Source organism: Olea europaea, chromosome 4 (assembly GCF_002742605.1).
Source record: "Olea europaea var. sylvestris chromosome 4, O_europaea_v1, whole genome shotgun sequence".
In the NCBI taxonomy this organism is placed as follows: Eukaryota; Viridiplantae; Streptophyta; class Magnoliopsida; order Lamiales; family Oleaceae; genus Olea; species Olea europaea.
In genome coordinates, this window is record NC_036240.1 from 11,911,713 (window position 1) to 11,924,420 (window position 12,708).

The window sequence follows — 12,708 nt, forward strand, 5'->3', positions numbered from 1 at the left end:
TTTTTTATGCTTTTTATTTATTTATCTTTTAAAAGTATGATAAATAAATTATTTTTATGCATAAAACTGATATCAAATATAAAATGTATTAACTAATGGAAGTTTGAGTATAAGAACATAAAATTATCAGGGAACAAGTGTTGTAATGAGTAAAAATTAAGAACTTTAAGTGCAAATAAAAAGTGGTGCAAGAAATAAAAATTATGGTGTGAATATTATTACCCAATAAATGCAGAATTAAAACTGGTTTAAGGGATGAAGGAAATAGGACTATTTGGATTTAAGAATAGCAACGAAACAGCGAAGGACTAGGAGGGTTATTTCTTAAGGTGCATCGGACAGGGAACCCTTCCCCGTTTTTCATGTTTTTCATTTTTAAAATTAATTCATACTTTTTATTTTATTGTGTCACATTTAGAAAATAACACTAAAAAAAAAAAAAAAAAGATTAAAAGATAACTACATGATTTGTAGATATTCAATTTTGAATGAGTGTAGTTTTCAGACTCAAACTATAAATGAATGAAGAAGGAAATACATGTCGAATCCTTTAAGAAAATATGTTAAAAGAAGTGTAGTTGTGGACCCAACTAATGATTAAATAATGTACTTTACATTCAATAATGAATAAAGCTAAATGATCTGCGAGGATAACTGCATCGATGACCACTCATTCACATGGATACATGGATCCCTCATAAGTAAAATATGCACAACCCCCCATGTGTGTGTATGCGGTCATCCCTGATATCAAACTTGATGTTCGTATAGCATGATTGTTCAATAACAGGTAGTTGAAGTGGATTCGTGGTCTTATATACAATGTTTTACAGAAAAACTAAATGCCGAGGCTTAAAGCCAGGGCAAAAAAGGGGGAGAGGGACCTCTCAATGTTTTAACACATTAGTATGCATTTTATGAAAAATACAATGATAAATACAAATATCTATTATATTTAATTAATTATAATAAACTATATAAAAAATAATCGAGATAAGCATTATTTTCTTGTCCTCGTTCAAGTCCTTGTCCCATAGGGGTAGGGAATTTTGCCTTGTCCTTGCCCCTATTCCTTGATTAATTAGGGTCACAAGTCGCGATTTTACCAGTTTGTATTCCGATGACTCTAATACCACGTGTGCATAAATACTAATTTTGGGGATGGGATTTTTTCTCCTTTGTATTACCAAAGATTCCATACAACTCGATACATAGAAAAGCTATTCGGTGACAAAATAAAGTCTCCTTGATAATAAAAAATAAGGAATATTGACAATGTGCAAAAATTAGAACAGGTTTAGAATTACGAGAATTTTCCCCAAATTAATCTCATGTTTCCTTCCCTTGTCATTCTTCATATCTCAAGAATTTCTTTTTTAATTTTCTATACACCTTCAAACCATATTATGTGCAACGTATTCACCTCATATTTAGGGATGACAATTTGAATTGAAAAATTTGAGCCCCACGATATTTTCTAGTTATTTAATATCAATCGAAATTTTGTTTAAAAATTATTTTTTCATCATTTTTTTGCTTATACTTGAACAAACTATCGAAGATCATCGGTCCAACACCCAAATATTTACTCAAAAAATAAAAATATAAGAACGAGTACACCCGTCCACCATTCCTACAATTAGGAATGGAAATAAAATTACAAAACTTCATAATAAAAATAAAATAAAATTATAATAAGTCAATTTTTCAATCCAACAATCTCAATCGTTATTTCTTACTTTCACATGTTACGTTCTTTATTTCCTCACCTCCACTCTCTCACTCTTAAATTTGGGAAGATAATGACATCATTTTGATCTTTTTTTTTTGGCCCCACAATTTGGATTTCTAAAAGAATTTACATAGAAATGTTATTCGTACAGACTCATTTGCACAGAGTCTGTAGAGACTCATGGGGTCCACATGTGGAGTCCACCTCCATGTGAGAGGCCCTGTACAGACCCTGTGCAAATGGGTCTATACAAGGAGTTTATTCCTAACATTTATAATGCAGCAACAGTAATTTACTAGTGATAAGCCCAATAACCAATACGTTACTGTTCTCAGTGTTAGTTTAATGGCAAGAACATTGTTATCATCATCTTATTCAGATTTTGAACTTTCAACGTTTAAAAACAACTTAAATTTAGACAAATAAAATTTTAACTATGACACGCTTATTTGGGGTTAGTTTGCATTACAACAATATAATGAATCAGAATACAGAAGGACAAATTATTCCTAGCCAATGAATTATATAAAGAATCATTTGAAAATCATTCAACAATTAAAGAGGGTGATTCTATTTTTTAACCCATTTTGGGTTCTTTCTAAAAGTTTTAGGTACGTGGATTGCATACGAGAAGTTATGGTATTATTCAACGTTGAGAGCTATATATAAAAAAGGTTGGTAAAATTATGATTCTGTTCTTTAGTTATTTCACAATCACTTAAAAATGCGTAACTAATATAAGTATTGAAGAACTTATAATTATGTCAAAAGCTTAAATTATATGTTGTGTGTGTTGGTCGATATATTTTTGACAAGTATTTGGACCCATAATAGTAGTGTTGATGTTATCGTTATAACTAAGACGGCACTGATGTCATTACAATCTTAATATGTTAGGCTAAGGAACCTCTCATCACAGCACTCGAAAGCATGTCATCCAATTCATTATTGTCAGGATGGTAAAATCGTTTGAACCCCTGCACCTCTTCTTTTTCTTCCTCCGGATAGGTGCTTTTCCTTGGTATTGCACACCAATTAGATTATTAATGTTTGATAACTTCCTAATATAATTTTACTATCTATTGAGATTGAGAAACATTGATTTGTCATGATTTAATAGTTCACATTTTATAACTTGAGTGAATGAGTGTACGAGATTTATAATGAATCATATGTTTAATTTTCAAGAATCAAATAGGATTAAACTAATTTTCTAAGCGCTATTTGACACCCTTTATTCTACCAAATTTATTTTTTACAGCAGTGTAATGGACCCACATCTACAGTATGATGTATTCATATCGACAAGAAAGAGTTGTTTATTAGTTTTATGGTATGTATCTTTCCAATTTTCCCTTTAGATAGATGCTTGGTTACCAATCGAAATTGGTGAGAAAGATTGAAGGGCAAATAAGAGGGCAAATATGGTATTTAGTGGTAAATGGATGGATTTTTCAAATTTGTGTTGGGTAACTCAGTTGCTTCTTCTGTTGGCCATTAATGCTTTTACTACTACAAAAATTAAATCGGGGGAGAGCAATGGCGTCAAACATATGCTAAGTCTTCTTCAATATTTCTAAGTGTATGCGTCGGTTGTTTATGCTTTGACAAGCGTTTTAACCCACAATGGCATGTTGACGAAATATTTCTAACTAGAATGACATAGATTTCATTATGTTAATGTATATGTACGCAAATCATGTTTGAAATGTTTCTAGACACATTTAAACATACAACTAACGTCGCCCAATATATGCAATTAAACAAAATAGATTTTATATTGTGTTCTAAATCATAATGATTGACATTTAACTGGAACGACGAGTATGTTGTTATAGTTAACATAAAACACCATAAGTGTCGTTATTAATTCGGCTTCAACCTAAATATGAAACGAACAATCTTCATGATTAAACTCAACAAATCATTTATAACGTACAACAACATCTTAAAATTACTTAGGTAGCATAGACACTTTAATTTCGTTAGGTTTTCGCTTTTATTAACCATAAAATAGCAGGTATGTAATTTCTGGAAATTCAATATATATTTATATTTGATTATCCAAGTTGGATGAGTCAATTTTTCCAATTGATATTGTATAGAATTTTATTTGAGTTGACACTAGGAGTCCTTTTGGTGTCCCCAACTCCGACGTCAACTCAACTAAAATTAGATTTGACATCAATTAGGAAAATATTCTCGTTCCCCACTTTGATAATTAAATATAAAAATAATACAATATTTTTGGAGGGATGTCATTCTCTCATCGACGACTGTATAATGAGAGTACCATTATTAGCTTTGCCTCGCAAAACAAAATTATGTAGTAACTGTATTAAAACAACAACAATCAACATGCAAAAAAAAAAAAAAAAACTAAACACAAGAGGAAAGAAAAAAAAAAGGAAAGAAAAAAAAGGAAAAACAATCACAAAACACATCAACATTATGTTTCCAACCTACACTAATTCCATAAAGCCAACCTTTGCTTTTACACTAAAATTGTACATTGAAATAGTATAATAGTTAAATAATAATAATAATAATAATAATAATAATAATAATAATAATAATAATAATAAATAAATAAATAAATAATTTTGAAAATAAGCCAAAATGAAAGGAGCCAAAAGTGTAATACAACTATGAACATTAAATTTGCCATTCAAATATTCATCCATAAACATTAAATGAATCGAAATAATAATATCACACGACCTTTTACATTTTGATTCCGTGATATTAGCAAGTGTTGAAAAGTCTTGCAATGCTCATACATAAATTATAACCAATTTGAAAGTTGGCAACTAGCAAAATGTTTATTCCTAAAGTAGCATATCTTCAATAATTTTGATTTTCTTTAAGTAGATAAAAATAATTGTGGTAATTGGCTAAACAAAAGTTATAGAATCTTACTTAATAATCTTTTTAAGAAATAAGAGGAATAATCTTGATTATATACTAGAAAAGAATATGACAAACGATCTAAAATAAATGATGATCAAAAGTTAAAGATCAAATTAAACCTCAACCTACAACTTGTTTATTTTTTAAATTAATTAATTAATTAATTTTATTCTATTATTAAAAGATTGAAACAAAGCTTCACGATTTGTAGATATTCAATTCTTAATATGAGTGCTAGTTGCAGATCATACTTATTAAAAATACAATTATAAATACAAATAATAATTTGTATATCTAATTAATTATAGTATACTATATAAATAATAATCGGGAAAGGAATCATTTTTCTTGTCCCGTTCCCATCCCGTCCCGTTCTTGTCTGGACATGGACTTTTGGCCCGCCTCTGTCCTTATTCCCTGATTAATCAAGGCAACGAGTCACAATTTCACCAACTTATGTTCCAATGACAATAATATAACGTTTGTACGAAATACTAATTTTGGAGGCAAAAAAAACAATCTTTTCCCCTATGTATTATCAAGCATACCATACAACTCTATATAGAAAGCTATTAGGTGACAGAATAAAGTCTACTTAACGATACAAAAAAAGACATGTTGACATTGTTCTACAATTAGAAGAGGTTTAGAATTACAAGATTTTCCACTATCTTAATCTCGTGTTTCCTTCACTTGTTATTCTTTTACAAGTGTTTTGACTCATAACGACATTTTGACGTAATAGTCACGACTGAAAAGGCTCTAATTTTGTTATGTTCATTCTATGCACAAATAAGACTTGTAATGTTGCTAGACACATTTAAATGATTATACAAATAACATTTAAAAATATACGTAATGCAACAACATAGATTTTAATTGTTTTCTAAATCATAACGATTGTCATCTCATTGAAACGATGATTGTTTTGTATGGTTAACATTACAACGACATAAGCATATTTATGTATAAAACGAAAACGGAAAAATTCATATCAATATTAATTTGGTAGCAACCTAAACATGAAAATGAACTACTTCCATAACAAATTGAACAAATCATTTATAACTTTCAACATCTTAAATTAAATTGAGTAACATTTATAGCGTTGACACTTTAATTTTATTATGTTTGCTTCTATTAACCATTAAATAACAGCGATGTAATTTGGCACAATTCATATTATTTTTTATATTTATTTGTCCAAGAGGGAAGAGTAAATTTTTCCAATTTATGTTATATAGAATTTTATTTGAGTTGACGCTGAAATTCTTTTCGTGTTGCCAACTACGACGTCAACTCAAAGATGAGAGCTAAAAGTTTAATACAACTATGACTTAAAACACAAAAACTGAAAATACATGTTAATGTCAAATATAAGCTTTTTATCAAACAAAAAGAAAAGATTTATCATTATTTTTAAAGAGATCGTGAGTTATTCTTAACAAATTAAATAATAATAATAATAATAATAATAATAATAATAATAATAATAATAATAATAATAATAATAATATTCACTAACTAAAGATATTAAAAAATAATAGAAAAAAATTGAGAAAAAAAAAAGATTGAGACTTGTCCCCCCTCCTGCTACTTTAATCGGTATGGGGTGTGATAAGTTAACAAATATATTCGACGAGATAATGGATGGGAATGGTTGCCATGTCCCATACTTGTCCTATTGTCATTCCTAGATAATTATTGTTTTTAAAAATGAGAGCAAATAATCTTAATTATACGCAGAAAAGAGTATGGTAAACGAATTAGAATAAATGTTGATCAAAAGTTAAATAATTTGTTTTCTTTAGATATTTATCCTATACATTCCAATAATTAGCCATTTGTCCTTATGAATTACGATTGTTTCTGTCCAAAAAATGAATTAGGAGGATATAAAAAACATTTTTTTCCCTCATATGTAAATAAAAAAAAAAATTACAAATACAAGAGTTCAACAAAATATCATTTCAAAGCACTTTAATTTAATATTTGAACATAAAACTATCCTTAGTGATAAGATGTGCTTAATAATTGAAAGTTAATGATAATAATGTGTCAAATAAATTTAAGGACATATATTCAACGAATGAAGGTTAAAGACCTTTATTGCAATTAAACATGTGGTTTGACAAATAAAAATCATGATGCGAATATATTTATGATTATCATTTCATTCAAATATTATGAACATGATAAACATCGGCATAGATTGAAATGTTAAATGGAAATAGTATAACAATACAAAATTTAGTGCTTGTGTGGAAGAGATTATTTTAAAAAATGTATATATATATAAAATGTGTGTGTGTACATATATATATGTGTACACATAGATACATATATTCAACAAAACTTACATTTCCTTTTCAGGATTTATATATATTTTTTTATAGTAGTGATTAATACATTATTTGTTTTTATTTTAAGGAAATAGAAGACTCATAGATTTTCATAAAATGTGTTGAAAAATAATTTTGTATCTGAATGTCTAAATGTTAAAACTCAATGTTACTTAAATCGAAAATCTTTTTAGTTTTTGTACTACCTATATAGCAATACATAAATGTTTGAGCCTCATTATTTAAAAATAATTTTTATTTAAATTCATTTTCAATTACATCTTTACAATAAAATAATTTGTATGTGAATCTGAAACCTCTATTTACATTTGAACCACGAATTCTTACAAAAAAAAAAAAAAAAAAAACACTATTTACAAAATGGGGTGTCCTCAACTTGATTTGATGAATTTTAAAAGCCCTTTTAAATTCAAATATCCTCAATTGAGATTATAGTGAATTCAATAAAATATATATGTCCTCAAATGATATTTTAATTAATTTCATCGAAATTATTTAAAATTTAAGTATACTCAATAAGTAATGAATTTGCAAGGATTTCATTAATTAATGGAATTTGAAACAGTTAGATGGATTTCAAATTTAAAAATACATAAACATACTATTTTGAAATTTTACATTTTTAATGAGATTTTTATGAAAATCTATTTAAAATCTATGAAATTTATTAGAATTTATTATCTTTTAAAATCGTTCAAAATTTTAGTCGAGGACACTCAAAAAATAGGTTAAAAACCATTTCTTGTTTTGATTTTCTTCCATATTAGATATATATTTCTTTTCTTAAAGGTTGAACCCCAACTTAAGGGTCCCCTACCGTCCCTATCCTGGAGTATCGTGAAGGAGGTAAATCGCAGGTTATACCTCAAAGGGTACATGGTGGAAGGCTGCTTATACACTTGCACTTACCCAAGAGCCAAATCCATATTTCAGGATTCGAACCCTTGACGCGGCAGCCTCAAGCAATGTTGAATATCTCCACCCTCCCCTTTTACCACTTCGAGATGTGCCCTGTGGGCTATTTCTTTTCTTCCTTCTATCACTCCTTGTATGTAAAGAAAATATTGGTAATTTGTTTTACATTCTCGAACTACATAAGTGGCAACATTTTTATTATAATATAACTTATGGGTCTTTCAAATAAGTAGATAATAAGTGAATAAAACTTCTGTAAAAAAATTCTATCGACTTATAAATAATTATAAACTTTGCCAAACATTCGCTAGGAGCGATATAATCAAAGTGTTCAAAGGGCACTTTTGTCAATTCGTCAAACCACCACATCTCAAACTGTAGTCCTTCGTTTCGCCATTTTTAGATTTTTCTTGCATATAACATTACATAAAATCTTTATTACATAACCTTCTCTGTCAGTCACTCTCTTCCTCCTCCGTTTCTCGAACCTCTGCAACAAACCCTTAAACAACAAAATTGTTGCAAATTACAGATGAATTCTACAATCCCATTTCTGGACCTCAATCTATATCCTGATCCCAGATCCCCTCCTTCAACCTCCACCTTAATTACACCCAAAATCGAGCCAAAACTTGAACTCATAGATGAACCACCGCCGCCTCTGCCTCCGCCGCTAAGCACCGCCAATTCACTGTCTGACCTCCATCTCTCCACCCCATCACCGACAACTCCGTTTCCTTCTTCTTCGTCTGAACCCGATTTGTGCTCTGAATTTCGCCGCATTTCCGAGCTCTTCCGTTCATCTTTTGCCCAGGGCGTTCAGAGGCACGGGCAGGTCTCTGTTCTCCCTGAGTCCGATCCCAATTACGGGGCTATCGTCCAAGTTTCCAACAACGACGCCCAGCTTTCGGCTGTTGTAATTTCGCCTCGGGGAACCCGCAAGTACCCTCAGCGCTCATCTGAGCTAGTCCGGGTTACGGATCTTAAAGCTGATGACCATCGTTACTTCCGGGACCTAATCCGGAGGTCCAGGATGCTCTTTGACTCCCTACGTGTATTTTCTACCTCAGAGGATGATAAACACCGTGATATTCTGGTTCCTCAGAAGAGGACAAGGGGAGATTTGAAGGCGGCAGCACTAATGAGGGATGCGGGTTTGTGGTTGAATCGTGATAAGAGGATTTTGGGTGATATCCCTGGTATTGCAATTGGCGATGTGTTCTTTTTCAGGATGGAGTTGGTTGTTGTCGGATTGCACGGTCATCCTCAAGCCGGGATTGATTATGTCCCGGCCAGTCAAAGCTCGAACAGAGAACCCATAGCCACCAGCATTATTGTTTCTGGGGGTTATGAGGATGATGAGGATTCAGGGGATGTAATAATTTATACTGGGCATGGTGGACAAGACAAACATAACCGACAGGCAATGCACCAAAAGCTGGAAAGTGGTAACTTGGCCATGGAGAGGAGCATGTATTATGGCTTGGAGGTAAGAGTCATTCGTGGTTTTAAGTATGAAGGTAGTGCTAGTGGTAAGGTTTATGTTTATGATGGATTATACAGGATAACTGACACTTGGTTTGATGTCGGGAAGTCAGGGTTTGGGGTTTACAAGTTCAAGCTTGTTAGGATTGAAAATCAGGTAGAAATGGGAAGTAGCCTAATGAAGTTTGCGAGGAATCTTAGGGTTCGGCCACTCGAAGTGCGTCCTAAAGGTTATGTAACACTTGATTTATCTAGAAAAAAGGAGAATGTGCCTGTATTTTTCTTTAATGACATTGATGAAGATATTGGACCAGTTTATCATGAATATCTTATTACAACCATTTTTCCATCGTATGTGTATAATTATGGGAATGGGACGGGATGTGAATGTACGCGGGGGTGTTTGGATAATTGCTTTTGTTTTAAGAAAAATGGTGGTGAGTTCGCCTATGATTCGAATGGGATTCTGGTGAGGGGAAAACCATTGATTTTTGAGTGTGGGCCTCATTGTAGTTGCCCTCCTAGTTGCCGTAATCGTGTGAGCCAAAAGGGGATTAAGAATCGTTTTGAAGTGTTTAGGTCTAGGGAGACACAATGGGGAGTGAGGTCATTGGACTTGATCCAAGCTGGCTCTTTTATTTGCGAGTATGCAGGAGTTGTTTTAACGCGTGAGCAAGCCCAGATTTTCACAATGAATGGTGATAGTTTGATTTATCCAAGTCGTTTTGGTGACAGATGGGCTGAGTGGGGGGATTTATCACAGATATTTTCTGACTATGTTCGACCATCTTATCCACCAATTCCTCCTTTGGATTTTGCCATGGATGTATCGAGAATGAGGAATGTAGCATGTTACATGAGCCAGAGTTCACTTCCCAATGTTATGGTACAGCCTGTGCTGTATGATCACAATAATGTATCTTTCCCTCACCTTATGCTATTTGCTACGGAGAATATTCCTCCTATGAAGGAGATTAGTCTTGATTATGGGGTTGCTACTGCTGATGAATGGACGGGGAAGCTTGCTATCTGTAACTAACTAGTCTTGTTGTGTTGGCTCAATTTTGAATATGAGGCTTGGGCCGTTTATTGGACCATCAATGTGATAAGGTAAATTCATCTTTCTATAGTTTGATTGTTAACCCCTCGGATTTTAAGTTATACAAATGTGTATAACTTGTACATATGCCATAGATTTGAGCCGGTCAATATGCATTCTTTAGTTTATTTTATTGGCTTTCTTTACTGTTTTCTTTGGACATTGTTACTTCCTTTCTGTATTTTTTTTTTAATTTCTAATGGGACCTAGCTGATTTTACTGGTTTAATTTTTTCTTGCGACAAAATTATTGTTGGAAAATTTTCTCAAGTGCTTTGGCTATCATTTAGATTATGCTTCCCAATGTTCTGGACTTGGTATATCAATGCAATAAGATTTCTCCCTAGATGATACTTTCACATGACTGTTTATCTATACAAACAGTTTTATGATAGTCAATCATTCCATTTTATATTATAGTAAGGCACCATAAAAATTTGCAAGATTGTTGAATATCTGGCGAACTAGAGCTAATAGATCGACTTTTTATGGGCAGTAGTCTCTTCTGACATCCTTTCTCCTCGTTCTATTTGTTTATTAGATCCTGCTTAATTATCATGACAGATATTAATTGCAGTGAAATCTAGAGAAAGAATTTTATTCTTGTATCAAATTTATCTCCTATATGGCTTGACATATTTTGTTGTATGAAGATTACATAGATTGCCACACATATCCGTTCAATCTATTATCAGACAGTGTCGCATGTGTGTCCAATCTTATTTTGCGGTCTTGACTTTCCGGCTTTATAGAACTTTTTTTATTATGAAAATGTTTGTCCTCCCTTGCAGATAACTTAGGGTCATGTGCTTTTATCATTTGCTACCCTGTTGTATAACTGAGATCACTAAAGCTGCAGCCAGTATTAAGTTCTTTCTCTTGCCTCATTTAACTATTGACGTTATATTATTTTGGGAATCGCCTAGAACATTACATTTATGGACATGAACCCTATTATATGTGTATGTACTTGCATGTGTGTGGATGATACATAAGTGCTCTTAACCTACTAAAGATAATCATGATATTAGAAGTTGTGAGTTGTGTGATGATGCGCCTCTCTCTTTTAGCAGCTTTATAGAAGTTGACACTACTTCATCCTGAGACTGCCCTTTTCTTATTTTTCCCCCTTTCTTGTGAATAAAAAGAAACATCAGAGGAGGAGAGTAGTATACACACCGTGTCTTGGAGTTTTGTTACTTGACCATGAATGTTGTTTAAGTAAATGATCAACAGCTTTCATTTATTTTCTTGCTGACATGAAATTGTTACCATCTATTCAGTCCTTTTCTTTTGTTGTCGTGAGAGGTAAGCATGGCAGGAATGCAAAAGAATGACAACTTTAATGGGATATTTTCTCATTAAATAAACTTTTCGTGTTTCACAAATTTCCAGAAAAAAAATGTTAGGATGTAAACTGTCATTTGCTGACGAAGTTTCCTCGTGCAGACGTTGTGTGATTAAGTATGCGGGATTCCTTTTCCAGCTGACATAGACTAAATAAATATGCATAAAAATGTTGCTCAGCCGCGAGTCTGCAGGATGGAATCCTTTGCCATGCTTCTGAAGAGACCCTAATGCCAGCAAGTCGAAGCGAAGAATGTGAGAAGTTGCAATTAAATTTGCATGACTGTATAAAATCTTGTTTTTAGCTATGTATATAACAGAATTAGAATTGGAAAAATTGTTGTACAAAAAATGTAGGTTCCTTGTTGGATGATTTCCAGTTCTAAATCCTAATACCGGCCGTAATTTAAGTTGCATTGCTAAAATCTAATCTCTTAACTGGTTATGAAAGGAATAACTTTGTTTGCCATACAGCACATGTTTTGGTGGGTAAAATTGAATAGTGCTGGACAGTATTAAGGATAAAATAGAAGTAAAAATATGGTTAATTTTACTATCCAGTCTGATTCAGATACGGTATTATGTATCAAACACGCACTAAGTTAACCAGAAGTGGCCAAGGATCCTTTCTCCCCTTGCGGTTCTAGTGGAAGACTAGCTTGCTGTGGTGTTTTCATTGTGATATAGTGTTTATGAGGCGTCTGCCCGTGTAACTGTTATGCTACTGTTTTAGTCGCGTCTAGTACTGAATTTTGCAGCTTAGTCTTGTTCATTGTTCTAATATTCGTCGTGTGGCACATTGTGTTTACAAGTTTTTTTTCGCAATTCTGATTCTGATATGTAAAATATTTCATTTCA

General features: G+C 32.1%; 1 protein-coding gene across 1 annotated transcript; it reads left to right on the forward strand.

The window, feature by feature from the left end:
- The first annotated feature begins 8,331 nt into the window (after positions 1-8,331).
- LOC111393646 (histone-lysine N-methyltransferase family member SUVH9-like) lies at positions 8,332-12,708 on the forward strand. The gene is made up of 2 exons (XM_023019291.1): positions 8,332-10,515; positions 11,953-12,708. The coding sequence occupies exon 1, from the start codon at positions 8,453-8,455 to the stop codon at positions 10,442-10,444; it is 1,992 nt and encodes a 663-aa protein (XP_022875059.1). The 5' UTR covers positions 8,332-8,452; the 3' UTR covers positions 10,445-10,515; positions 11,953-12,708.